Raw genomic sequence first — 25,067 nt, 5'->3', positions numbered from 1 at the left:
AATGTGCTGGGGAGTAGGTACGGAGGAGATGTCAGGGGTAAAGTTTTTACTCAGAGAGTGGTAAGTGCGTGGAATGGGCTGCCGGCAACAGTGGTGGAGGCGGATATGATTGGGTCTTTTAAGAGACTTTTAGATAGGTACATGGAGCTTAGTAAAATAGAGGGCTGTAGGTAAGCCTAGTAATTTCCAAGGTAGGGACATGTTCAGCACAACTTTGTGGGCTGAAGGGCCTGTATTGTGCTGCAGGTTTTCTATGTTTCTATGTAAAAATAATTACACGTTGAGGTATTTATGGAGTATAAAATGATGTCTTTAGAATATTTCAAAGTAATGCACTTTCTAATCTCCACGTAAGCACATTTCTAGCCTCTGCTGATCAAAAGCTCAAAGTAGAACAGTGCACTCCATTTTTGGATTGTCAGACTAAAGTTACACAGCAACATAATGCATCTCAGGTATAATAAATGTACATTTGGTCTTTCATTGCCTGAGAATGATCATCTATAGTCATCATGAGCATTGAAAAGCACATAAGTTGCAAAGCACTCTGTGCCGTTCGGTTAATGATGTCACCTACGCTTGTCCTGCAAAGATTCGTATGGCACCTCCCCCTGTGGGCTTTCCTCCAGGTCTCCATAGTGCAGAACCTTGTGATTTGGTGAAAGACGACAATACCAGAATTTATCTGCAAAATTTAAGAAAAGTTCACTTATATCACTGACATTACAATTTTGAGGAAACACTCAACATTTTCATTCAATACAAGAACAGAAAATATTAGAAATACTTTGCAGGTCAGGCAACATCTGTGGGAAGAGAAACAGTCAACATTTCAGGTTGAGGTTCTTCCATCAGAACTGATCCCAGTCAGAACAAGAGAACCACTTCCAAAGCTGAATGGCTATTCCTGCTGCTTCTGCAAAGACGGTCAAATGAGGAGGTTCCTGTCACCCTGCTACACTGCGATTAATGTACGATCAGCAGGAGTTAGTTAATGCAAAGCACTCATAGACTAATACCACCCACTCTGACCTTATCCCATCTATGGGTCATCATGTAAGGATGCTTTCCTGCTGTTAAGAACTTAAGACTTCTACCTTTACTTCACAAATTTACATATTGTCCTTTTAAGCTCACTAGACTGCTCCACTTTTTAGAACATTGCCAGAGAATTGGATAATTTAATTGTTGATGTTGAACCACGATTTACTGTCCTCTGTTTTTAGGATCAGAAGAATGCTAAAGGTCTAGCGATTGCATAGAAAGGAACTTACTGCTCCTGATTTAGTTGGAACAGATAAATTTCTGAAAAGTGCTTTCAAGCACTGGTAACCCAAATTAACATCAGCAAGATTTGTATTGTGCATGTAGACTATGTCTTCCCTGCCACACAACAATCAACTTTCCAGGGCCTACAGCACACTGCGAAATTGCATGATTTTTCATTAATCATATCATTGACTGATCTCAGAGCCTGGGTGATGTAACGTCAGTTGGAAACAGTTTTGCATATCAAGCTCAATTCCATTCAAAGACACTGTCAGCTATCTAATATGAAGCAATGTTTCTATCATATGGTGGGATCTTATCCCCAAATCTGGACTTTAACCCTCCACTGCAAGGAAGTGTGCCTAACCAAGATCAAAAAATTCCATTCCTTTTCTGTGATCCCTCATATTTCTCATTCATCTACATAATGGTCCAACTACTAAACCCAATTGTCAGTTGAATGAGCATCCTCTTACCCTATTGTATAATACGTTGTTCAGATAATCATTTTCCTTCCACTGAAAGTCAATGACGCCCTCAGCTTGCTTCCCTCCTACTTCTCATTCACGTGCTGCCCCTCAGCAACACCACTCATAGAATTGATATCAATAACAACCTGCTCTACTACACTGCAACTTTTCTCCATCCCTCTCTCTTGACAGACCACCCACTCATTGTCTCGGTTTGGAAAAGCAAAAATTTCATCCAACTACAGATTAGGAAGACAAAAGCCATTATTTTGGCTCCTGCTTAAACTCTGTTTCCTAGTTATTCTATTCCATTTCCCGGCCAGTGCCTCATGCCCGTTCACAGCTCGAGGCTAACTTCACCGTATCTTTAGCACTAAGTTTGCCTACTTGCCCTTTCAAGCAAAAAAAAACTCACCCATCTCCTACTGTGCTTCAACTTGACTGCTCAATGTAGCTCTCACTAAATTACCTCTGAGGCATTCCAGTCTCACCTCCTACCTTGCATTTGCCATAAACTTTAGCTCAGCCAAAAGCCTAATACTGTACTTTAAGCCACCTTCACCAATTTAACCCCCAGATCTTTGCTGGCTGCTGGCCCTGCTAAGCCTCCATTTTCATGCCCACAATCAACTCCAGCCACAGTCTACACCCTGTATCTCTGTCCCTTCCTCTGTTCCCACAACCCCATCAGTGGCAGAATGTGTCGACTCAACATTAGCCTCATCTGCCAACTCAGAACCACAGAACTGGGTTGGAAGCAGGTCATCCTGAAACACCAATGAAAAGACTTGGAAAGCAACATTAGCTGCCAACCTTAACAGCTGTCGGGTGAAAATCCTGCCATATACAACTTAAGTTTCATGGTGGCAGGAGCACCTAATTGAAGATTATCAGATGCTCGGAGCCCGAAGGAACGGGCGATGTCAACGCTGTTAATGTCACTGAGGTAGACAACACACACACAAAACTCACTGTATAGTACGAGAGGAAGTTATAAACATTATAGATTAATAAGGATTTAAACTTATTGCAAATAGATATACTCAAAATCTGTTTTATGGCAAAATTGATCTGACTGTCCATTCACAGCACTGAAATGTTCACCAAGGTGCCTGGAGAGTTGACGTACCTTGTCGTCGGCGACTACTGATCTTCCTGAAGCAGGTGCCTTCACACAGTCGGTTCAGCCGCTGCTGCTTTACCAACTCAAGGATCTCAGGCTGAATCTTCTCCCTAAGTTCCCTGCAGACAGGAAGACAAACTGTCATCAGCCGAGACCTACGCCCTGCTCAAGAAGCGTCTTGCAAAGGAGGCAGAGGTAGTGGGTGAAGTGGTGGGAGTGTACACAAGGACAGGGAGCAGGGAGGGACGACCAACGGGGGGGTGCGGACACGAAAGGCAGCTGGGGAAGAGTAATGTGCTTGAGATGAGTGGGAGAAGGATGAGCAGGAGGGTGCAGGGGTCAGCCAAATGCACGGGTGTGTGGTGTAGGGTGAGGGTGAGAAGAATGTGTCAGTGTATTAGTGAGCACGGAGGCAGTGAGATAAGACAGGAAGTGCACTGTGCACAAAAAGGGTCTGACAGTCAGGTATGGGCGTGGACCTATTAGGAAGCACAGGGATGGGGAAGCTGATGCAGTAAGCGAAGTGCTTCTGAGTGGTTGACAGAATGTTTATCACAACATGATGTTCTACACCTTCAAGAGGACCACAGCCCTTCTTGTTAGGTTTGGAGGCTTGAGGTCCTCAATGATCTGGAGTGCTACGTTCGCTGGAGCCAGGGCTTTATGCTTTGGCTCTTGGTAGGGTCACCCATGACCAAGAGTGGTCCACTGGTCCTTCAGTGGCAATTAACCTAGTAATACACCGTTTTAGATGTGTTACAGCAGTTTAGATGAAACTGAAGCACCCAAAGGAAACCTACAAGATTACAGGGAGAATGAGCAAGCACCACACAAACAGCACCTAAAGTCAGGATTGAACCCGGGTCTCTGGCACAGTGAGGCAGGGGCTTTTCTAGCTGTGCCACTCTGCCATAGTGGATTGGGTAAGTACTGGATTCTTCTTCTTCGGCTGTCCATCGATTTCGATGTGAACTGAGGCCTGGGCAATGAAGACCGGCAGTTGCAAGTCTCCCTTCTCCATGCCACCGATGTCGTCCAAGGGAAGGGCAAGGGCCAGTACACTGGTGTTGTCGCAGAGCAATGTGTGGTTAAGTGCATTGCCTCAGCTGAGGCTCGAACTAGTGACCTTCAGATCTCTAGAACGACGCCTTAGCCATTTGGCCACGATCCAGTATCTCCCAGCTAACCAGGGAAAATGTCACAATGAAAAGGCTCGGGGAGAAATAAAACAAATTAGGGAGTCTGTACATCAAACAGGAGGATGTTTGGTTGATGATATGTTTGATGGATGCAATATATTTGTCCTGGTTAGTTTTTCTTGGGATGATGAAGGATTAAAACCAGAAATAAAACTATAACTTGTTAAAGAATTTCCACAAATTTTCAGTCCATTCTACTTAATATATCAATGAAATTTGGAAATTTCCTTTATAAGTCCAAATGACAGCTTCATATCTGCTTCAGGTATAAAAGCTCTATATGTTAATTTAAGAATCAAGTCTGTCTCTACTGCACACAATGTCACTGATTTAGGATTAACAATAATAGAACCACAGTCTTAAATTAAAGAAGTAGCTTAATTATTTTACACTGAATTCACTTAAATACAGGGAACACAAGTTTCTCTCCTACTCTTTCTAATAAAAGCTAAAAATAAAATGGAAGAATGTGGAGACCTTGGGAGACGGTTACAATTCTGAATGAGCACCGAGTCCCACAGCACCAAACCATTCAAACTGCTAATCTAAGAGATCTTGTTATTTCTTTTGAGACCTTGTTCAATGAGACCCTTACTAAACACATTTCCCCTTTTCATGCTGACAAAGTAATCTGAGACCATGAGTATAGATTTACAGCGATGGAATATAAATCATAACAATTTTATGCAATAAATTAGGAAATTGATTACATACTAAAGTACCTGGAAACAAAAGTTTGTACAGAAAGAGGTTTCACTGAGCTGGTAAATCTATTTTTAATTATGTTTACAGTGACTTTCATCTCTCTTTTAAAACTTTTCCCTGTTGGGCAGTCACTATGCTCTCCATGACAAGCCAGTGCAGTGGAAGTTTAGAATTTGCACGTGACACACTAGTAATGCAATTTCCCAACAAATATGTCATGAAGATCTCAACATTTAGGGCAAACACAGGCACATGAATTTAATTAACCACCGCCAAATTTACCTGAAATATGAGAGTCTGAAACTAGGAAGTGATGGCTCTGAAGTATTAGCATTCGGAGACAGTACTTACTAGAACGTGGGGCAGACTACTGCGCATTGGTCAGAGTCATACAGAAAGAAGTTCTTCGGCCCACTGATACCCCGCTGACTATCAAGCACACTGATCCTACATTAACACAAACAAACACAATGCTGGAGGAACTCAGCAGGTCAGGCAGCATCAATGGAGGAAAATGAACAGTCGATATTTCAGGGCAAGACCCTTCAGCAGAACTCTGAAGGGTCTTCTCAGCCCACAATATCAACACTTCATTTTCCTCCACAGATGCTGCCTGACCCACTGAATCCTTCCATTTTGTCTGATGGTCCAGATTTTCTGCATCTGGAGTCTCACGTGTCTCTAATCTTACTCTAATCTAATTTCTATTTCTTCCCGTCTTTCATCCATATCCTATAAATGGTGATAATAATTGAATCATAATTGGCCTCATACTAGCTGATATGCAATTGGCAGTTGGAAGGGGGAAGGAGGAAGATAAGGGATGGGAGAGGGAAATTATTAACCATATCTATTATTCCTTATCATATCCAGTGAGTTTTCACATTAATAAACGGGGAAGAGGTGAGAGGCCATGCATGTTCAAACAACCCTCAACATATGCTTGGGTGAACTTCGGGCAGTTGGACTTTGTGTTTGACCTCATTCCTGGTAAAGACCAGAATTTATTGTCTGCCCTAAGTGCTTAAACTGAGGAGACACAGTCACCAACATTGCCTTAGGTCTAGAGTCTTGTAAATGCCAGATGTCCCTTCCCAAAGGGACATTAGTGTACCGTATGGGCCTTTACAACACTCCAGTGATTTTCTTGTCATTATTACTGACACTGATTTTCCTTTAGAAAAAGTGGTCAGCTTCCTTTAAACTGCCCAGATGTCACAGTGAGAATCACACATGCCTCTCCACATCAATAACCCAGACTTCCAGATATGATATCACAAAGTTAGCAACTTTGTAAGCTATTAAACCTATTTTTAGAATGAGGATGATACATCCCTGCGCATCGAACTGCAGTGTCACCTTCAGGGAGGAGGAGAAAATTAGGCACAAAGAGAATTATTATTAATACAATCTGCTCTTTATGATGGTCATTTGAATTAAACACATTTTGTCATGTTTTTTCTAAGTGACAGCAATGAGAATACATCACAGAGTTTTTCAAACCAATTATTTTTTTTAATCCATATCCAGTCTGTATCTGAATCCTATTGACTTCAAAACCCTTGATAATCTTTTTAAAAATCTATTGATTATAGCCATGAAAATATTAAATTATCTTCGAAAAGATGATGTCGTGCAGGAGGCAGAATTCCAAATTTCCACAAGTCTTTTGAGTTTTTTTTTAAAGTTTACTTCAAATAGACCAGCTCTAATTTTCAGATAGTACTCTCTGGCTTTTAATATCTCATTGCCAATGGATATAATGTTCCTGCCTTCCTTTATCATGTCAGAAACCCCAATTAGATCACACTTCTCAAATGAAGAGAATAAAAATCAAATCTACACAAAATCTCCCACTTGGATGTGAGAAAGCTGTTGGGTGCTTACAGGATTGGGCGGGACTGGAAATCCTCCTGGTTCATCCTCTCCGACTGTCGGATTTTCAAGATCTCTGTGTAACTCAGGTTCTGCAACTTGCTCTTGAACTGGTCGAGAGAGTTAGGCTTGCTGGTCAGTGCTCTCATTATCTGCTCCTTTACAACCTGCATTACCTGAAGTAAGAGAGAAAAAGAATTAAAAACCTTCTGCGGTGTAACAAGCTGAGCTACAATTGAATACCCTTCCACTCAGTACCAGTCCCTGTTGAACAATTTTCTGGCTTGAAGATTCCATTATTCCAAAGTTGCAGGAACTCGAGCTGCTCTATTTATAGTTTAGGTGACTTCAGTCTACAAAATAGATTCTGGACTCAGAGGTGTAGTACAAGGGCATGCACTGAACATTGTTAGCACCTGCGCATTTGGAGATCACTTTCACATTGGTCTTGCTCTTGCCATGGGTCCACATGCCAAACTACTGAAAGGCCAAAATTGAGTGGATGTAGAGAAGAAGAAGAGCCTAGAACCAAAGGACACAGCTTCAGAATAGGAAACTGTCCCTTTAGAACAGAGATGGAATTTCTTAGCCAGAGGGCGGTGAATCTGTGGAATTCATTGCCATAGATGGCCATGGAAGCCAAGTCACTGGGTATATTTAGGGAACGCACACAGGATGCTGGAGGTCTCGGCCTGAAACATCCGACTGTACTCTTTTCCATAGAAGCTGCCTGGCCTGTTGAGTTCCTCCAGCATTTTGTGTGTGTTGCTTGGATTTCCAGCATCTGCAGGTTTTTGTCTTGTTTGTGATTGGATATATTTAAGGAGGCATTTGATAAATAAGCACATCAAAGGTTGCAGGGTGAAGGCAGAAGAATGGGGTTGAGCGGGATAACAAATCAGCCATGATGGAACGGTAGGGCAAACTCAATTAGTCGCCTAATTCTGCCCCTATGTCTCATGGTCTTAAAATGGTGCCTTTTCCTAATTACTTTCAGCTATTTCCAAACAAGGTCTCAATAGCTCTAATAGGTTGTACTTTTATATCCATTATTTAAGATGCAAAAATTAGAATGCTTGCTACTATGCCTGATCAATACATTGATGTCAATGTACTTTGATGATGCATTTTACACAATTACATTGACTAACCTTCTCCAATACTCTCATCACCAGGTATCAGTAATCAGCAGGTTAGGACTTCAGGGAGATCTTCCTGCTCTCCTTTGACTCATACTATGGGATCTTTTACAAGCAAAAGGCACAAGGGACAACAGGATTACTGTGGTATGGGCAACTTGCATTTCTGCTTTGAAGTTATGGAGAGGAATATAATACACAATCCTCTGAGAGTGCCACCAACTCAGCTCCAGTTCACCCTTCTCCCTCTTGAACAATTTCCTTGGTTCAAGGTGCTATACAAGTGCCAGCGATGGCATGCAGAGCCAAATCTCTTCTGAGAAGGGATTATTGGATTATATTCAAGCAAGAAAATTACCAAATGGTTGACTCCTCATCAAACAGGCAACAGCAAACACCAACACTAAACACTTAAACCCAAGTCTTTTTGCTGTTTGCACAACTTTGGACGGCAACGCTTTAGAAATGTATCTATTTACGATGGAAGTCCACAGTGCATGGTGTTTATAGGGAGCGCGCCATGCTATTGAGACTCTTTGCAAACCAGGTCTGTTACAAAGGCTCCCGTAATTCTAGAAAGGACACTTCCTTATGGAACAGTTAAAAATAAAGTGATGGATTATCCAATCCCAAGTAATGCCTCAAATTATCTAAACAAGGAACACATTCATTTCCTCTTACTTTGCAATTTGAGTCTTAACCCTTGCCCCCTGAAAGCTTCATGTTCCAAATCTCCAGACTCATCAAGAGACTTTGCAAATGATAGCTGGCTTTGCAAATGCAATGTGCAGTGAAAAAAGTGCAGCCCGAGTTGAGGGTGCTCTTGTGCAGCAGAAGGTGTACTTCTGACCTCCATGGTCTGAAAGCATCAACTTCCTCAAACATCTTAATTTGAAAACAAGTCCTGAGGATTGTAGCATCTTTAGTTGTTAAGCAGCATCTCATGTATTCCATAAAGCACACGCCATGACAAATATTACAAACTATATACTGCCTGGCAGGGGAGGGGGGAGCTGAAGGGAAATGGACAGATCGTTTCTCTCTATAGGTGCTGCCTGACTTGCGTGTTGCTCTAGATTTCAGCATCCACAGTCTCTTGTCTCCTGGGTTGGGAGACCAGCTATTGCAATCTAATTTATGAAATTGATCACAGATTAAAGTGGGGTACAGAAGGCAGCTCTTGTTCAAGTTTTCCATAAGAAGCCCACAAAAATGTCCTCAGCTGAAATGAGATATTCTACCCAGCTCGTGTATCACTATGAAGTTTGCTGAAGCAAGATTAATATACAATTCTTCTCTAATCTGTTAGAATATGAGATTACCAAAAGAAAAGAAAATGCACCAAAAACCTTCTCGAAGCATCCAAGAAAAAATATAACAGCATCTTTGACTGGAATCCCTGGCCCACGATTACATAAAGTGGCGAAGGAGCAGCTAACATGGACACAGAACAGTTCATTTCCCTCCACAGATGAAGTCTGATCCACTGACTTCCTTCTGCATCTTGTGTGCTGCTCCTAACAGGGACACTCGCATGCTAAAACAACATTCTTTTTAACTGCTTTGGTTCCCAGCATTTGCTTTTGCCTGTCTGTGCTGTGTGCTTTATGGAGATTTTGCGGCTGACTAGGGACGTTCCAGGTTTTGGTGCTTAGCAACTAAAAGATACAATGCTCAGGACATGTTTTTGAAGGAAAATGAATCAGGAAGTTGACACTCTCAGACCATGGAGATCAAATGTACTCGTTGATGCATGAGAATTCGCTCAGCTCATACTTCACATTGTCTCCACCAAGAAACTCTAATATGTTTGCTTGAAGCACAAAATAGTGGAATGCCATCTCCTTGGATCAGTCTGTGGATCCTACACAGATTTGAAAAGCTATCTCAGATACGTAGTAGAAGCAGGTTTTCCATAATCCTGGAGAAAAGATGCCCAGAAAATGCAATTTTAAGAATTAAGAATTTCAGAAATACCTTAAGAAGCAGTGAGAAAAGAGAACAGCACTTATGCAGGAAAATACTTCTGTGAGAGGATCTTTTGCAACCAGACATGTTAGTGAACACATCCCTGCACAGGAAGTGGAATTTACTGTTATTTAATTTAAAATTATTTCTCAAGTGGAAAAAAAGCAGTCAGGTTTCATTATCAAGTTGAAATGCCTGTCTTATTGATAACACTGGGTTATCAAGGGATTTGATTCTGATCACTACATGAGTCAAAGCACCTCTGTACAGCCTTCTTCCTTATCTCTATCCTGAGGCGATGTGATGTGTATTTGAGTTCTCTGGGTCAACCATCAGTCTCCTGTCCAATCCAGCAGTAACAGTACACATAAATCATTAGCAAACAAAGGCCTCATTGCTCTTTGCACATGATAAGCAATTTTCTTTGTTCCAATCCTTCTTAGCATCCATTTAAAATAGCATAGATAGCACAGAGTCGTAAATACTGCAAACACGTCTCCTTATGATCACTTTCAATCTCCTCTGTAGTTGTGGTCAGATGAAGAAATACGATATCACCACAAACTACAACACGAAATGTTTCAGGATGTAGATCAAACATGTAAAATCAAAACAATCCCTTCTTATTTAGAATCACTGTTAAATTATACCTTTGAGTCAGAAACCTGCAAATTAGTTCCAAGAAACATCTATGATTCTAGTGGATCTTCATTATAAGAGCATTAGAGGGAGACTGAGAGACAGTGAGGGCTAAGTGCCCCAGAACCTGTGAGCTTCTTTGTTGAACTGACATCTTGCTAATTGTATTAAGGATGTTTCTTGTTCAAACCTACAGATGGTTACAGAAGATAGAGGGTACAAAAATCAGAAGATGAATCTATAGATTTTATACATTAGACAATCAATGGCCCATATTGAATCTCATAATAAGGAAAATATTCAGCAGCCTGTGCTATTAGTTCTAATGTAACTCTCATATCCTGGAAAGCTGCAAAACCAGCCTCGCACAAGGCAGATACACGTGGCGTCACAACCAGGTCTTGAAGAGTCTGGCAGCGGTGGTTGAGACCAAGAGGATAGGAACGGACTCCCTGCCCCCTAGGATGTTCTGACACCAGCAGCATTCATCCAGGAGGGAGAGAAAGGAACCACTAATCTTCCTCCTAAGCCAGGAAGAAGACAGATGAACATGGCTCGTGACTGGAACATGCTGGTGGACATCGATAAGTAACTCACCTTTCCACCAGAAATTGCTACCCCCAACCTTAGGCCAGACTTGTTTCTCTGGTCCAATTCATTATAGATCATCTACATCGTGGAACTCACAGTCCCGTGGGAGGATTCAGTGGCTGAAGCATATGAGTGCAAAAGGCCACTCATCACTGAAGCTCAGTGATGGGGCTGGAAAACCAGTTTGTCCAGTGGGAATGGGTTGTAGGGGATCTACAGCCACATCCACCATCAAATTACTGCAGGAGCTCGGGATCCACAGTCAGACTCTACGGCAAACCATCAGAGGCGGCAGAAAGAAGCAGTCACTGGCTTTGGATCAAGCGTAAGTGCCTCTTCTGGGCTCCAAGATAGCATCAAGAGAGTGGGAAGACACAATGGGACTCCGGAAGTCATCGTTGAGCCCTCCGAAGATATAGTGGGGCAAATCGATGAAACATCAAAGAAGGAGGGTGCCCACTTGAAAAACCCTGGCATGTCAACCCAGTGCCACTCCCAACATCAAGGCAGTGCTCATAACCCATTGGCAAGAGGGATATTAACATCTTAAGCCTGTGTTTTTTTATTTTGTAAACTTTTCCCCTTCTTTAAAGATATCCCTTGAAATCTACATTGATGAGGATTTTTGTTACCTGTTCTAATGTCACCAGGTGTGTCCCAGTCTCACACCTTCTATAACGCTCAATGTCAGTGGTTAAGGTTTTGTATAATTGCAAATTATTACCGTTGTTGAGATTTTAGGTCTCTGCATCCTTAAATGAAAAAACTATGGGTTTGGGTATACAAAACTTGTTCTCTGCTTCTTATGAATACGGTATCATTTGGCCTGATTTTGCAAAGGCCTATGCTACACTAGTTGAACCCACGTGACCAATTAACCTACTAACCCGTATGACATTAGAATGAGGGAGAAAACTGGAGCACCCTTGGGAAACCCACACAGTTACGGGGAGAACGTGCAAACTTCTTACAGGCAGAGGATGGAACTCAACCCACACTGCTGGTGCTATAAAGTGCTACGCTAACCACTACACTATTATGCCACGCCAAGCTGAAGTAAGTTTATTTGGCTGGGAAAATGAAAGTCAGCAGGCTTCATTCTATGCAGTAGAAGAATGTGCAATGCAAAGGCAAATTTACTCGGGGAAGGATGGGTCATGCAGAACGCCAAAAATACTGGATGGATTGAGGACACTAAGTGCCTGGTTAAATGACTGAAATCAAGGAGTATCTTTTAAAAGTGAGAAAGGATTGTTGGAAGAGGTTTCTAGAGACTTGGGCCTAGGTAGCAAGGTAATGGAATGGCCATCAACACTATGGAGTTAAACTCCAGAATGTACGGGTGCCCACACTTGGAGCAGGACAGGAACGTGGGGGATTGTAGGGCTGTTAGAGAGCGAGGGAGGTTTTTTTTTAATTGAGGCGATGCTAGACTGATTACTGAGCACTGGCAAGATCAGAGAGCGGTGCTTTTTGGTTGGGATGCAGTCAGTAGGTTTCGGAATGAGTTTACGTCAATAATATTTGAAAGATGAGAGCTGATACTGGATGACAATGTCAGTATCTCCCATTTGTCAAGTGTCTGTAGCAACATCCATGCCAACCTATAAAAGTACCACCATATGAAGCATCCCTTGCACTGCTGAATCCTTTTTTTTAACTCCAAGGAAACGTGGGCTTCAACAGTTTATAAGCATGAGAAATTCTGAAGATGCTGGAAAGCCAGAGCAACACACACAAAATGCCAGAGGGACTCAGCAGCCAGGCAGCATCTATGGAAATGAATAAACATTCAACGTTTTGGGCTGAGACCCTTCTTCAGGACTGGACAGGAAAGAGGAAGGACAGAACAAAAGGGCTACCTGTCAATGAAATGTCTGGCTTTCATATTTCTGATGTACTTGTGTGTTGAAATGATCTGTATGGATAGAATGGAAAAGAAAGTTTTTTTTTGCCATATCTCAATACTAAAAGAATTATCTATTCTATTAAATACCACCATAAAAATGGCGACGGGTGCATATGCAGCGGGTTATTGCAGCAAGTGACCGACTAACCCTGTTCCTCTACACTTCAAGGAGATGACATTCACACTGGGCGTTTCAGCTAACTTGCTTGGCATATGTCAGTGTCTAAATGAAAAGCATTAATTGGTCTTGCCTGAAACATCCACTGTTTATTCACTTCCATAGATGTTGCCTGACCTGCCGAGTTCCTCCAGCATTGTGTGTGTGTGTGTGTGTGTGTGTGTGTGTGTTTATAGATTGTGTGTGCGTGTGTGTGTGTGTGTATAGATTGTGTGTGCGTGTGTGTGTGTGTGTGTGTGGAGATGTGTTTGTGTGGGTGTGGGTGTGTGTGTGTGTTCGTGTGATATGTGTGTGGGTGAGCTGCTCTGGATTTCTAGTGACTGAAGAATCTCTTGTGTTTTAACTGCACACCAGAGCACGAGACCAGAAAGCCCCTTTGACCAAGTTGTCATCTGTATGGAATTGATGCAACACGAAGAGCACTGGCTGGCGCTGTATCGTTCTGCAATTCTAAGCAGCTGCCTAGCCTGCTTGATCACATGCTGTCTATCATCCTGAGATGGTTTCCATGCAGAGGGCCACTGGAAGAAAAAAAATAGTACTTGGGGGAAAACTCAATAGATTCAGGATGCCAACGACCAAAGTAACTGACAGCCGAGTGCACCCTCTGGCCCAGAAAACATCAGTTTCAATTTCTGCTCAAGAATCTTGAGCACAAAATTTACACTCCAGTGCAGGATGGAGGGAATGCCATACCATCTGAAATGTCAGCTTCCAGATGAGCTGTTAAACTAAAGATCACATGCCACAGTTTTAAAGGAAAGAGAAGCTACTGCCGGTGTCTAAGCTAATTTTACCTACTCGCCCATCAATACAGATTATCTGGTCATGACTAACCCCGCTGCTTGTGGGACCCTTGCTGTGCACAAATTTTCTGCTGCTCTCCCTACATGACAACCAGGGCTACATTTCAGAGGTAATTCTCTGAAGTATGCTGTGATGTGAAAGGCTCTGATGCAAATGAGTCTGTCTTCAATCACTACCACTGGAGCTGGAGTGCACCAGCTGCTTTGACCCCTACCTCAAACTGGGGTGGGGGAGGGAATTTAGATTCAATTGACATTTTCCTATTCTGCCATTTGCGCAGGTTGGTGAAAGCTGTCAAGTCCCTTGACAACATTGACATAATAACATTGCAGAAATGGAGTTTGATCCAATGTGAAAGCAAAATTAGAATTTTTATTGTAAAGAGAGACAGAAAAATCACATTTACAATGGGTGCTGTAGGCAGGGAGTGTTAGGGAAAATCTGGGCTACATTATGTTTGTTAATGTATAATTTAAATTTTACATTGCTTATATTTTCAAATGTTAACACATCCTGCATAACTAATTTAGTTCTGTTGATGGCTTTCTACATACAAGCACTACTAAGGCATTGAAAAGCTTTCTTTTCATGTGTGAACATCAGTAATAGGATTGGCAAGATTGTTAAGCAAAATGAAACATTACAGACAGCCTTTTGTCTGCATCAGATTGCCAAAGGAAGGATGTCAGAGGCACATAGGTGGCTCGGGAGAGATTTAGTGAGAGAGAGCAAGAGCGAGAGATTTAGAGTGTGAGAGAGAGAGAGAGAGAGAGAGAGAGAGAGAGAGAGAGAGAGAGAGAGAGAGAGAGAGAGAGAGAGCGAGAGAGAGAGAGAGAGCAAGAGATTGAGATAGAGATTTATTGAGAGAGAGAGAGAGAGAGAGAGAGAGAGAGGGGGGGGATTGAGAGAAAGATTTAGTGAGAGAGTTTCAAAGAGGTTTAGTGAGAGATTGAGAGAGGGAGCAAGATTCAGCGTGAGAGGGATTTTGAGAGAGAGTGGGGATTTAGTGAGGGGGGATTGAGAGAGATTTAGTGAGAGAGATTGAGAGAGGGAGCAAGATTCAGCGTGAGAGGGGGATTTAGTGAGAGGGGGGATTTAGTGAGAGAGAGGGATTTTGAGAGAGAGTGGGGATTTAGTGAGGGGGGATTGAGAGAGATTTAGTGAGAGATTGAGAGAGGGAGCAAGATTCAGCGTGAGAGAGGGGGGTTTCGAGTGAGGGGGGTTTGTGTGAGAGGGGGATTTCATGTGAGAGAGATTTAGTGAGAAAGTGAGAGAGAGGGAGAGATTTAGTGAGAGAGAGATTTAGAATGAGAGAATCTCTCACTCTTTTTCACTGAGAACAAGGGTGAAAGGGAAGGGGAGAGGGGGGGGTGGAGAGCGAGGGGGGAGAGATTGATTTTGTAAGGGAGTATTGTAGAGGGATTCGTTCGGAAATGGTAACTTGGCTCCCTCCCCCTTCCAACAATGATGAACTACTGTCACTCCTCAATGCAAAAGCTAATTGGAATATTCCTTCAAGCAGGAGCCTGAGTCCATATTAGCCAGCTGTCCCTTGTTTCCACCAGCTTAGACACTAGGGAATGGGAGCAACGTGCTGTAGATGTAACAGGTTCCTAGGAGCCTGTTACTAAATGCTTAAATCTTGCGATGAATGCAAAATCAAACTAAAATATTTCTTGTTCTCATCAAAAATAAAGTGGAATTAATAATTGACCCATCACTTTTTGAAGTACACCAAACATAAACAAACAGCACAAATCTAATTAGTTTCACACTATTTATTGTTAATAATGGGTTGCAGATTGTTAGCACCCAGCATTAGTGTTACCTTTAACTACTGATGGCACTTCTATAATAACGATCATCAAAACAAAATATCAAGCATTTCTCAATGGGTATGAAACATACCATGTGCAAACCTTTACAATCTGATTTGACAGAAATAATTAACAAAGATTACCAAGCACCAGACAGATTAATATATGACACCCACAAATGACCCTATGCTGTTTGACCAACACCTGTTCTAACCTGACTAGCATTACCCAACCCAGGTGATCAGTATAAAACTATACCCCACTCAGTACCACTCTATGTTAGCCACACCTTTCTTAACCCTCTACATTGTCTGAGATCTCACACTGGATAGGCAGAAACTGTTTTCAACTAAAGTCGGGGAAGGTTGAACCTCCAATTGTCAGTCTCCATTATAAACTACTCTCCACAGCCACCAACTCCATCTCTCCCGTGGCAACGGTCAGAAAGTGAATCTGACTGCTCAACTGGAGAACAGGACTTGCGTTCACTTCATCGTTTTACCTATTTCGACTAGTTGTACAACACTGCTCACTCTGACCCCGTTTCAAGCTTATCTGCTACTGAAATCCTCTAAATCCTTCGCTACCTCTCGACTTACTACGGCGATGGACCCCTGGTTGGCTTTCTTAGTTCCACTTTTAAAAAAGAATCTGGTCGGTTCAAACAATAACACCAAGTTCTGATCTCCTGTCGTCATCCTGTGTATGCTGACCTCAGCTGATTCCCAATTAGTAATGTCTCAGTTTAGAAATCCCTATTTTCACTTACAAGTATTCCCATGAACTCATTCATCTACATCTCTGAAATCTTCTCCAGCTCTATACCCCTGCAAGATGAATGAATTTCAATTCCAGCCTCTTGAGTAGCCTTGATCCCAATCTTCCATCACTGGCAACAATGCTTTCATCTGCCTAGATCCTAAACCTTAGAAATCACAGCACTAAAGTTCCTGAAAACTTAGCATTAGTTCGCACAATGAAATACACAAATTGCTCCGTGCAAGCAGCACTTGATCACTCAATCTCTCCAGCCCCAGCCACGAGCTGTTGGCAGCTGATGATTTTAGCGTGCTGCTGAACAAAGATTTGGAATAAGGCTAACATTCTCAACAGTGTGCTTCATGTTAAACCTGGCCATCGATGTGTTAATTGCTTCCTGGCCTTTGGCAGATGAACATCGAAGAGGAAATATAATAACAGCCCTAGGAATGCCTGTAAAATACAAGTTTCTTTTTGTCCTTTATTCAAACATCACAGAGCCATGAATTCTCAGAATGAAAGCAATACGTGTTCCCCTAAGGATTGTTGAAATAATGATATCTCTGTAACCTCTCTTTTATTTGCATTTCTAACTCCTTTATCCATTTTATTAACATGATGATTCCTTCTCAAGTTTTTTATTCTGGTTGAGCAATTGGACAAACTTTGATCATTTTCTCTAGAGTGTTGGAGGCTGAAGGGAGTCTGGATAGAAATTTATAAGATTATGAGAGTCGTTTGTGGAGACTTTCAATAGTAGAAATGTCAATTAAATAATTCGGAAGATGTCTAGCTCTGCTGGTTGACGGTTGGGTTGCATTGTCCTTCGATCTTGGCAATGTACTTGCAAACGTCTCGGCGCCATGCAAGGAGACATCGTCAGTGTGCTGTCGATTGTGGTGTGCTCTCAAGGCCAAGAACTTGAAGGGCACACCACAACTAACAGTGCCTGCCAATGTCTCCTCACATGGTGACAAAGCATTTGCTAGTAAATTGCGAAGATCAGCGAACAAATCATCCTGACTATGTCAATTAGTAGAGGAGATGCATTTTAGGTAAGGGGGGATTTAAAGGAGATATCTGGGGCCAGATTTTTTTAATAGATTGGTCAGTGTCTGGAACGGGCTGTTAGGGGCAGTAATGGAAGCAAACCCAATTGGGGCATTTAAGAGGCTTTTAGATAGACATAGGAATTTGCAGGAATGCAGTGATATGACTCATATGCGGGCGTAAAATATTTAGTTAACTTGACATTCTGTTCAGCAGACATGCTGGGCAGAAGAACTGGTTCTTGTGGAGTGTCCATGGTCCTCCCACTCTCCATCTCTCTCACTCCTTCCCCTCTCTGTACTTTCTAATTCTTCCACAGACCCCGACAGCTATTTTCACCGTCATTAAAGTTATGCATGAATGCCCTCTCCGAGTCCGTTAAAAGAAAGCAAGTTTAGGCTTCCACGTAAGTGTGATACTTGGTGGTTGTGCGCTATGGAGAAATGATTTAATAGCAAATGCAGAAACTATTCAGAACTTGGTCCATGAAGTATGCAAAACTGGGGACAGACAGATATTATGGGGCTTCCCCCCTCCCTCAAATGCAAGTACAGTTTTTTTTAAACCACCCTTTTTGATAGAGAAGGAACAACAGAACTGCAGATAGTTTAATGAATCAGAAAAATGTAATCAGAACATGAACATACAATAATTAAGTAGCAGGAAATAACATAATGCCAGGGAGAGAATTCTCTGTTAAGTTCCTCTTAATAAAAAATAACAAGTTGTCATGTGCAATTCTACATGTATTTGAAACCATTATTTGAACACCAAATGCCTTAAAGCTACGTGCACAGAAACTCTGATGCGGAATGATATATGTGCCACACAAAATCAGTTTCAATATCCTCAGCAAGCTGTGCGGACAAAAATCTGACAAAATGGAACAAAACAACCAAATAACTGAGCAATGCTCATAATTATCCATCACTTAAAAGAGGACATTATGGTAGAAGTGACATGTACAGTAAACAGGCCTGAAGTGGAAATCCAACATCTACGTTTAGTGCAAACCAACTGAAGTCATAAGATTTCAATGCACCTACTGCAACTTCAATAATGCTCACTATCTGCATAACCTTTGCACAGTGCAAAGGGAAGGAGGAATAATGTTTTTGAAAAGAGAGCAACTGCAAAGAAAGAATTAACAAGAGAAACCTATTAATAAGAGCAGGCAATTCAGCTTCACAGATCTGTTTTATCATGCAGTAGTGGACTGGAACTCCACAACACAGAAGGCTTGCGTAAATTCCATTATCATTTAATACCCTTAACTAACAAAACTCCAGCTGGTGAACAATAAATCCTAGCTCCTGTGGACTGCGGCTGGCCAATATTGGATGCGGAATCCGTTCCAGCTATAATTGTTGCAAAGTTCTCAGCACAAAACCCCAGCTAATACTCCAAAACAGATGACCAGAGAATGCACACCAGATTTTGCCTTTCAGAAGATCCAAGGGGGACATGAGGTTTGAAGACAAGTTATCAGCTGGATGAAGAATGTTGAGCTTTGTTAATTGTTGAAATGGCAGCTGACATTTTCTGAGGGAGAGTGCATTGGATTTTGGGCCTGGAAGTTCCCATTTGGCAACATTATAACTCCATTGGGCATGGGTCTCAAAGTCATCAATTTCCACTTTGCTGAACTTAATGAGTGAGCAGAAGATACTGGAACACTTCCTACCATCCTGCCTGCATTTACTGATAGTTGCTCAATATTCCCTGTGGAAAATAGTTTGCTTCCAGTTTGCCCTATAACATTGGCATCTAAACACTCATTTAAAACTTCTTTTACAGCTCTTTTAAAGCTTCTGCTGCTCAAAGCACCTCAGCCTCAAGACCCCCTTAATCAGGTGCCATGACAAAGCATTAACAGGACTCAAGGGCAGGAGTCTGGGTGATGATGGTCTTATGTAAACCTGGTGCTTCTTACACACCAGGACTTCCACATCTCTCCAAAACCCAGGATATCACTAACTCCTGGCGACACTACCCTTCTGCATTATAGAGCAAGGTGGACACAACTTGCAGCAGTGTGCTTGGTGATGCGGTCCATGCACTGTTAGTCAGTGGTAGTGGCAAGTGGACTGGGGAATGAGGGCAAGATTTAGGGAAATGATCAGCAAGGGTGAGATGGAGTTGGGTGAAGATGTCAACCTGCCTTTCTGTTTCTGATCAATGAGCTTGGATGACCCCTGGAAAGTGCCCATGCAGAGGTTGATTGAAAACACGTCTGCTAGCAATGCTGACTAGTGTTGTATGGTGTCTCCATGCAAACTATCCTTACTACCACAGGTACAAAGGAAGTTCGAACATGGAGGGTTTCTGAGTTATGTCAAAGCCCCTAAAGGTGCTGATACTTCTGATTTTCTGTTGAAAGGGGTGAGTTATGAGCTCGATGGTTAAAGGTCAACACTAAATAAACTGCAATCAAAAAACAAAAATCAACTCAGTTACTGGACACTTGAATGAAAACAGAACATGCTGGAAAGACTCAGCAGGACAGGCAGCTCAAAAGAAGTGAGAGAACTGCTCAACATTTCAGATTGTTCACACTTTGGGGGTGTTTACCTTCAACAAAAAACTACCTGATCTGCTTTATTTAAGCAACATCAACTTGGAGGGTCTTGTAAAATTAACATTAGTTAACAAATGGACCTTATCAGAACCTACTTTTAAACGAATAACTCTATAATCATAGATCGACCAGATGGATCATTTTGAACAGGCTGATAGCACTTTCTGATGGCAAGGTTCTGCTCCAGAGTACGAGGGGATAAAGAGTGAAAGTTTGAGAAAGAGGTGCATTTGTGTGCAGTGACATTATTCAGAGGGGGTATTCATTTAAAATCCACTCAATGGATCCAGAAGGTGCATGACACTGCTTAAGATAGCACACAAATAATGAATGATTACTTGATCATATGTCCCTGGGGTTAATATTACTGTTTTTAGAGTTATTACTATGCAAAAATTGGGTGCAGTGTTAAAAGCTTTAATTGCTCTAAAATGCACTGGAACATACTGAGGTTCTAAAAGGCTGATCAAAAAAAATTCAGATTTTTTGCAGCCATTGAAGCATTTTGAAGTGTAGTATCACTAAAAATAGTTAAGCAAGAAGCTGTCTACACTACAAATAAACTAGTAATGCTTTATTTGTGCAAAATTCTAGGAACGCTCTGTTGGTATTTCTACATTCTGCATCTGCAACACAATTGTTCTTGAAACCCTGTCCAGATGAGGGAAAGGAGAGTAACTAACTGTAAGGACACTCTCTCAGAAATGCTCTTCTACATTCTACAGCTGTAATCTGCTCAGCACGTCACTGGACTCTAAAGCAACTCAGCGTCTAGGACCGCCGGCAATGGCATGCAACTTGGTTCACTCCTGACATCGGCAGCAGGTAGCCTATTAACTCATCCAAACTATGGGAGCCCAGTCCTGAGCTCTCACTGATCTGCTTTCCAAATTAAATAAAGGCAAAAGCACAAATGCTTCCCATCTCTCTTCAGTACAGATATTGTCTTCATGTTTTGAGGCACTTACCTTAACCTAAGGAATGTACATCAAATTCCTCTTTATTGCAATTGATGATGACAAAATCCATTAGAATAATCAGTCAGATCAATTCAATGCAAAGCCACTGAAATTTGGAAGGTGGATGAATCTATATTTACACTGCTCTGGTCGCATTAGAGTGGGATTACTTTGAACTACTGGATACAACAGTGCAGACATCTTTGTAACTGAAGGCGCTAGTGCGAAGTCCATCTTGTTATCTGATGAATAGCATGTGTTTTGTTAATACGCAAATGACTACCTCAAGAGTCACTTCTCGTGGGGCATTCCTTGATCAAGACTAAACATTCAAAAATAATCATTTTGCTATCTCTGTAAATATATTATGACTTTCTTTTTTTCCTCTGATCTCTTCCCTCCCCATTAGCTAACTAATGCGACAATCAGAGGAACTAAATTCATAGTGTTACAGGTTCTTCGGTCCACTAGACTGCGTCTACCACCATGCATTGATTTCCACTCATCCAGTTTTACTTTTCTCACACTCTCACCAACTTGCACCAGATTCAACCTCCCATCCTGCTTCCTTATACTTTGGGAGAATTCACAGTGGACTACTAACCCACCAATCCACATGTATTTAGGGGAAAACTAAGCAACGTCAAATAATGTCTGTGTGAGGAGTGGCGTGCCACACAGTCTTTCGTTCCGTGCCTTGTAAGGCATGAAAATGCCCGACACTGGCCTCACAGGCCTGAGTCGACGTCGTCATCATCATCATCATCATAAGCACCCGTATGGTCTCAAGGCTGATTTATACATCTTCGTAAGTGGCCTGCGCCATTGTGAGCATTTATACATGTGCGTTGGTGCATCCGCGTCACTCTGCAATTCACTGCCAAAACGCTAGCTGGCAGTGTGGTTTCAATGCCACCGTGCAGTTTCTTTGTGTACTTCAAACAATGGCAACTGAGCACATCATGTTGGAGTTGGAGCTAATAAATGTTAAACAAGGGTTATTTTTATTGAAATTACTGCAACGCAGAAAAGAGAGAAGACGTTGGAGGAGATGGTGTGTACGGCCATTGAACGGACTGAGGCAGAAAGACGGTAAATTTTCTGTGCTTGTCCGGCCACTGAGAGACACGGACGAGGAAATGTATTTCAAATATTTTTGAATGTCGGCAGGTAGATTTGACAATTTAGTTCATTGTCTCCGATCGTTTATTTCACATCAGTGTACGTACAGTACGCCTACAGACAGGATGAAATTCAATGCTACCAAGTGGACCAATCACAGTTGTTGATGTCTGCGTCACCGCGACACACAGTTACATTTTTGGAGAGGTGTGCATCAGGCTATGGCGTAGGGTAGGGTGCGGGGTACAGCGTAGGTTACGCAGCTACGCCGTACCTATGACATAGAAGTATAAATCAGCCTTCAGGGAAATTATGCAAACTCCACACAGATTGTCGAATGCACTGATTTGCTGGTGCTGCAAGTAGCAGAGCCGCTGGCTGCACTACTGTGTAGTTCCAAATCTCGCAACCTCTCACTGCAGGTACTTTAGATCTAATCTTAAACAAGGATCTTCAACAAATCCGGCAAATATGGAAGGGACAGGGAATGAGCTCACTGGAGTCTTCTAGCAGTCGCATAGAAACATACTCAGGCAGGGTGTCATAAAGGAACGGAGGAGCCCACAATACCATGCCATATTCTTCTCAATTGGCAGTAATTTAGCACAAGTACTCTAAATGGAGCCTGTGGACTTCACGGGTTATGTGGCTCTATTTTACACTTGTCCAGTTACCATGTGACCAATCCTAGCCAGATCCTACTTCACAAGCTTCAGCAGTGATTACCCTGGACTCACTACTATCAGAAGGTCATTCAGCATCACTTTAGAATTGCAAAATGCTTATGCTCTTCCTTCTTTACAAGGAGAATACAGTATATCTCAAGAATCTGTATGTCATTAAAATGTCCAATACACAAGAAAACAGTGCAACCTATCCCTTTCAGTAATGTTGTGCAGTACAAGAATTCTTAATTAACTTCAACTTATGGCTATTCCTCGACACCTGGAAATGGAGCTGAAGACTGGCTCATTTATGAAGCACTATTTGGTTAAACAGACAACAGTCATCATCAAATAGAGTCATAGAACAAAACGGCCATTTTGTCCAACAAGACGGTGTCAGTCATTGTGCCCAGCCTGCTAATTCAAATTTTCTGCATTTGGACCACATACACCTCTAAGTCTAACCCCTTCATGTACTATCCAATGTCAAGACACATCCTAGGATGCGCTGGGACACATCATGTAACCTGGGGTCATCAGGTCTTTCAGTATCAGACACTCTCGCCCAGGCAATGCAGCCAGAGTTGATCAGGTCCTGACTTGTGACCCAGCAGCATTGATCAATGAGTCACACCCCTTGATCCAGAACCACCTGGAGGCTCACTCAGCAGCCTCTATGTTGGTGCTGAAACCTCTTTTCTTTGCAGCCCCTGCAATGCCCAGGAGAGAGTGGGTTCCACACAGTGAGCAGCCAGCAAGACCTCCACACCCCACTTCAATAGGCTTGCATCGTGCACTCCACCCCCGGTCTCTGGTATTCCTCTACCTGCTCCTGGTATTTGGCTTTCTTACGTTCAAATGCCTCCTCAATCTGGTCTTCCCAAGGAACTGCCAGTTCTAGCACGACCACCTGCTTTGAGGTTTCAGACAGGTGACCGTCCAAGTGCTTCTTAAATGATATTATTGAATTCATGAATGGTCACGCTGTGAAAATCAAATGGTAACGTCCTTTGAAGTGTGCAGCCAATCTTTGCAGGAGAAAGACATAAGAACACAAGAAATAGGAGTCGGAGTAGGCCATCTGGTCTGTCGAGCCTGCTCCGCCATTCAATAAGATCATGGCTGATCTGACCATGGATAAAGAAGCAGATCTTACTGATGGCCCTACTATCACTTCGATGCAGACTGTTCTCACTTTAGGACTGAGCAAGATAAAGATATGCAACACCAAGTCTCCAAATCAGAAGGTTCAATAGTCCAAACATCATGCAGTGTGGCATGGGCAAACAAACCTCCCCAACCTGCCCTGAGAAGTAGTAGAAATGAGGTTTCTGGTTCCTGAAAATGCCAAGGACAAGTAGATTTGGCGGGAAGGAAAGCATACGGCAAGCGTGCCCTCCTCAACTGAGACATTAAGTAGAAAAGTTGGCAAGTCATGTTGCAGTTGTAGAGAACTCTGATTCAGCCAATACTCTGTATTGTGTGCATTTCTGGTTGTTGCATGCAGGAAGCATGTGAAGTTTTTGGGGAGGGTATAAAATAGGTTCACTTAGATGTTACATAGACTGAATAGTACGAGATCCAAGGAGAGTTTGGATAAACTTGAATTGGTTATGCTGGAGTGTTGGAAATTGAAGGGAAACCTAATTGTAGAATTTCAAGCTATGAAAGGCAAATATAGGGTAGATGGTCAGAGTCCCTCTGCCAGGATGGAAATATCACATACTAGAAGGCATAGCTTTAAAATGGAAGGGAAAAGAATCTAAAGATTTATGAAGCAAGGGTTTTTTTTAAAAAAACACACCAACAGTAGCGTCTGGAGCACACTGCCAGCAGAAGTGGTAGGAGCTAATACAGTAGCAATTTTTAAAAAACAGGTAGATAAGCAGGCAGTGGATAGAGGGTTATGGACTTTGTACAGGCATGTGAGGCTAATTTAGACCGGCATCATTGTTGGTTCAGACATGGTGTGTGAAAGGAGCTGTTTCTGTGTTGTTCTGTCTTGTATGTTCCCACCTTCCTGATTGAGGGTCTGAAGTGTGTGTGTGTGTATGTGATTTTTTTTGCTGGAATAGACTTGCCTCTAAAGCAAGGAAAAGCGAATGCACCCTCTTACAATTTACAAGCAGGATGTGAAGAGAAGTAATGAGAAAGGTTACAACAGGATGAATAAACTCATGAGGAGAGAGAAAGAGACAGTGGCCATACTTCAGTCTTACTTCAAAGTATTGTACCAGCCCAGAGC

At 42.2% G+C, this 25,067-nt stretch overlaps 1 protein-coding gene across 1 annotated transcript in view; it reads right to left on the bottom strand.

Annotated features, from left to right (window-relative positions):
* elmo1 (engulfment and cell motility 1 (ced-12 homolog, C. elegans)) overlaps positions 1-25,067 on the bottom strand; it is a 221,969-nt gene that overhangs the window by 27,480 nt on the left and 169,422 nt on the right. The window contains exons 18-20 of the mRNA XM_059945420.1: positions 6,654-6,817; positions 2,869-2,981; positions 578-685 (exon numbers count right to left, since the gene is read on the bottom strand). Of these exons, the coding sequence (XP_059801403.1) occupies positions 578-685; positions 2,869-2,981; positions 6,654-6,817 (385 nt within the window). The remainder of the gene's footprint in view (positions 1-577; positions 686-2,868; positions 2,982-6,653; positions 6,818-25,067) is intronic.

Source organism: Hypanus sabinus, chromosome 20 (assembly GCF_030144855.1).
Source record: "Hypanus sabinus isolate sHypSab1 chromosome 20, sHypSab1.hap1, whole genome shotgun sequence".
Taxonomy (NCBI): Eukaryota; Metazoa; Chordata; class Chondrichthyes; order Myliobatiformes; family Dasyatidae; genus Hypanus; species Hypanus sabinus.
The sequence above is the reverse complement of the archived record's forward strand: the minus strand, read 5'-3'. Positions and strand labels throughout refer to the sequence as shown.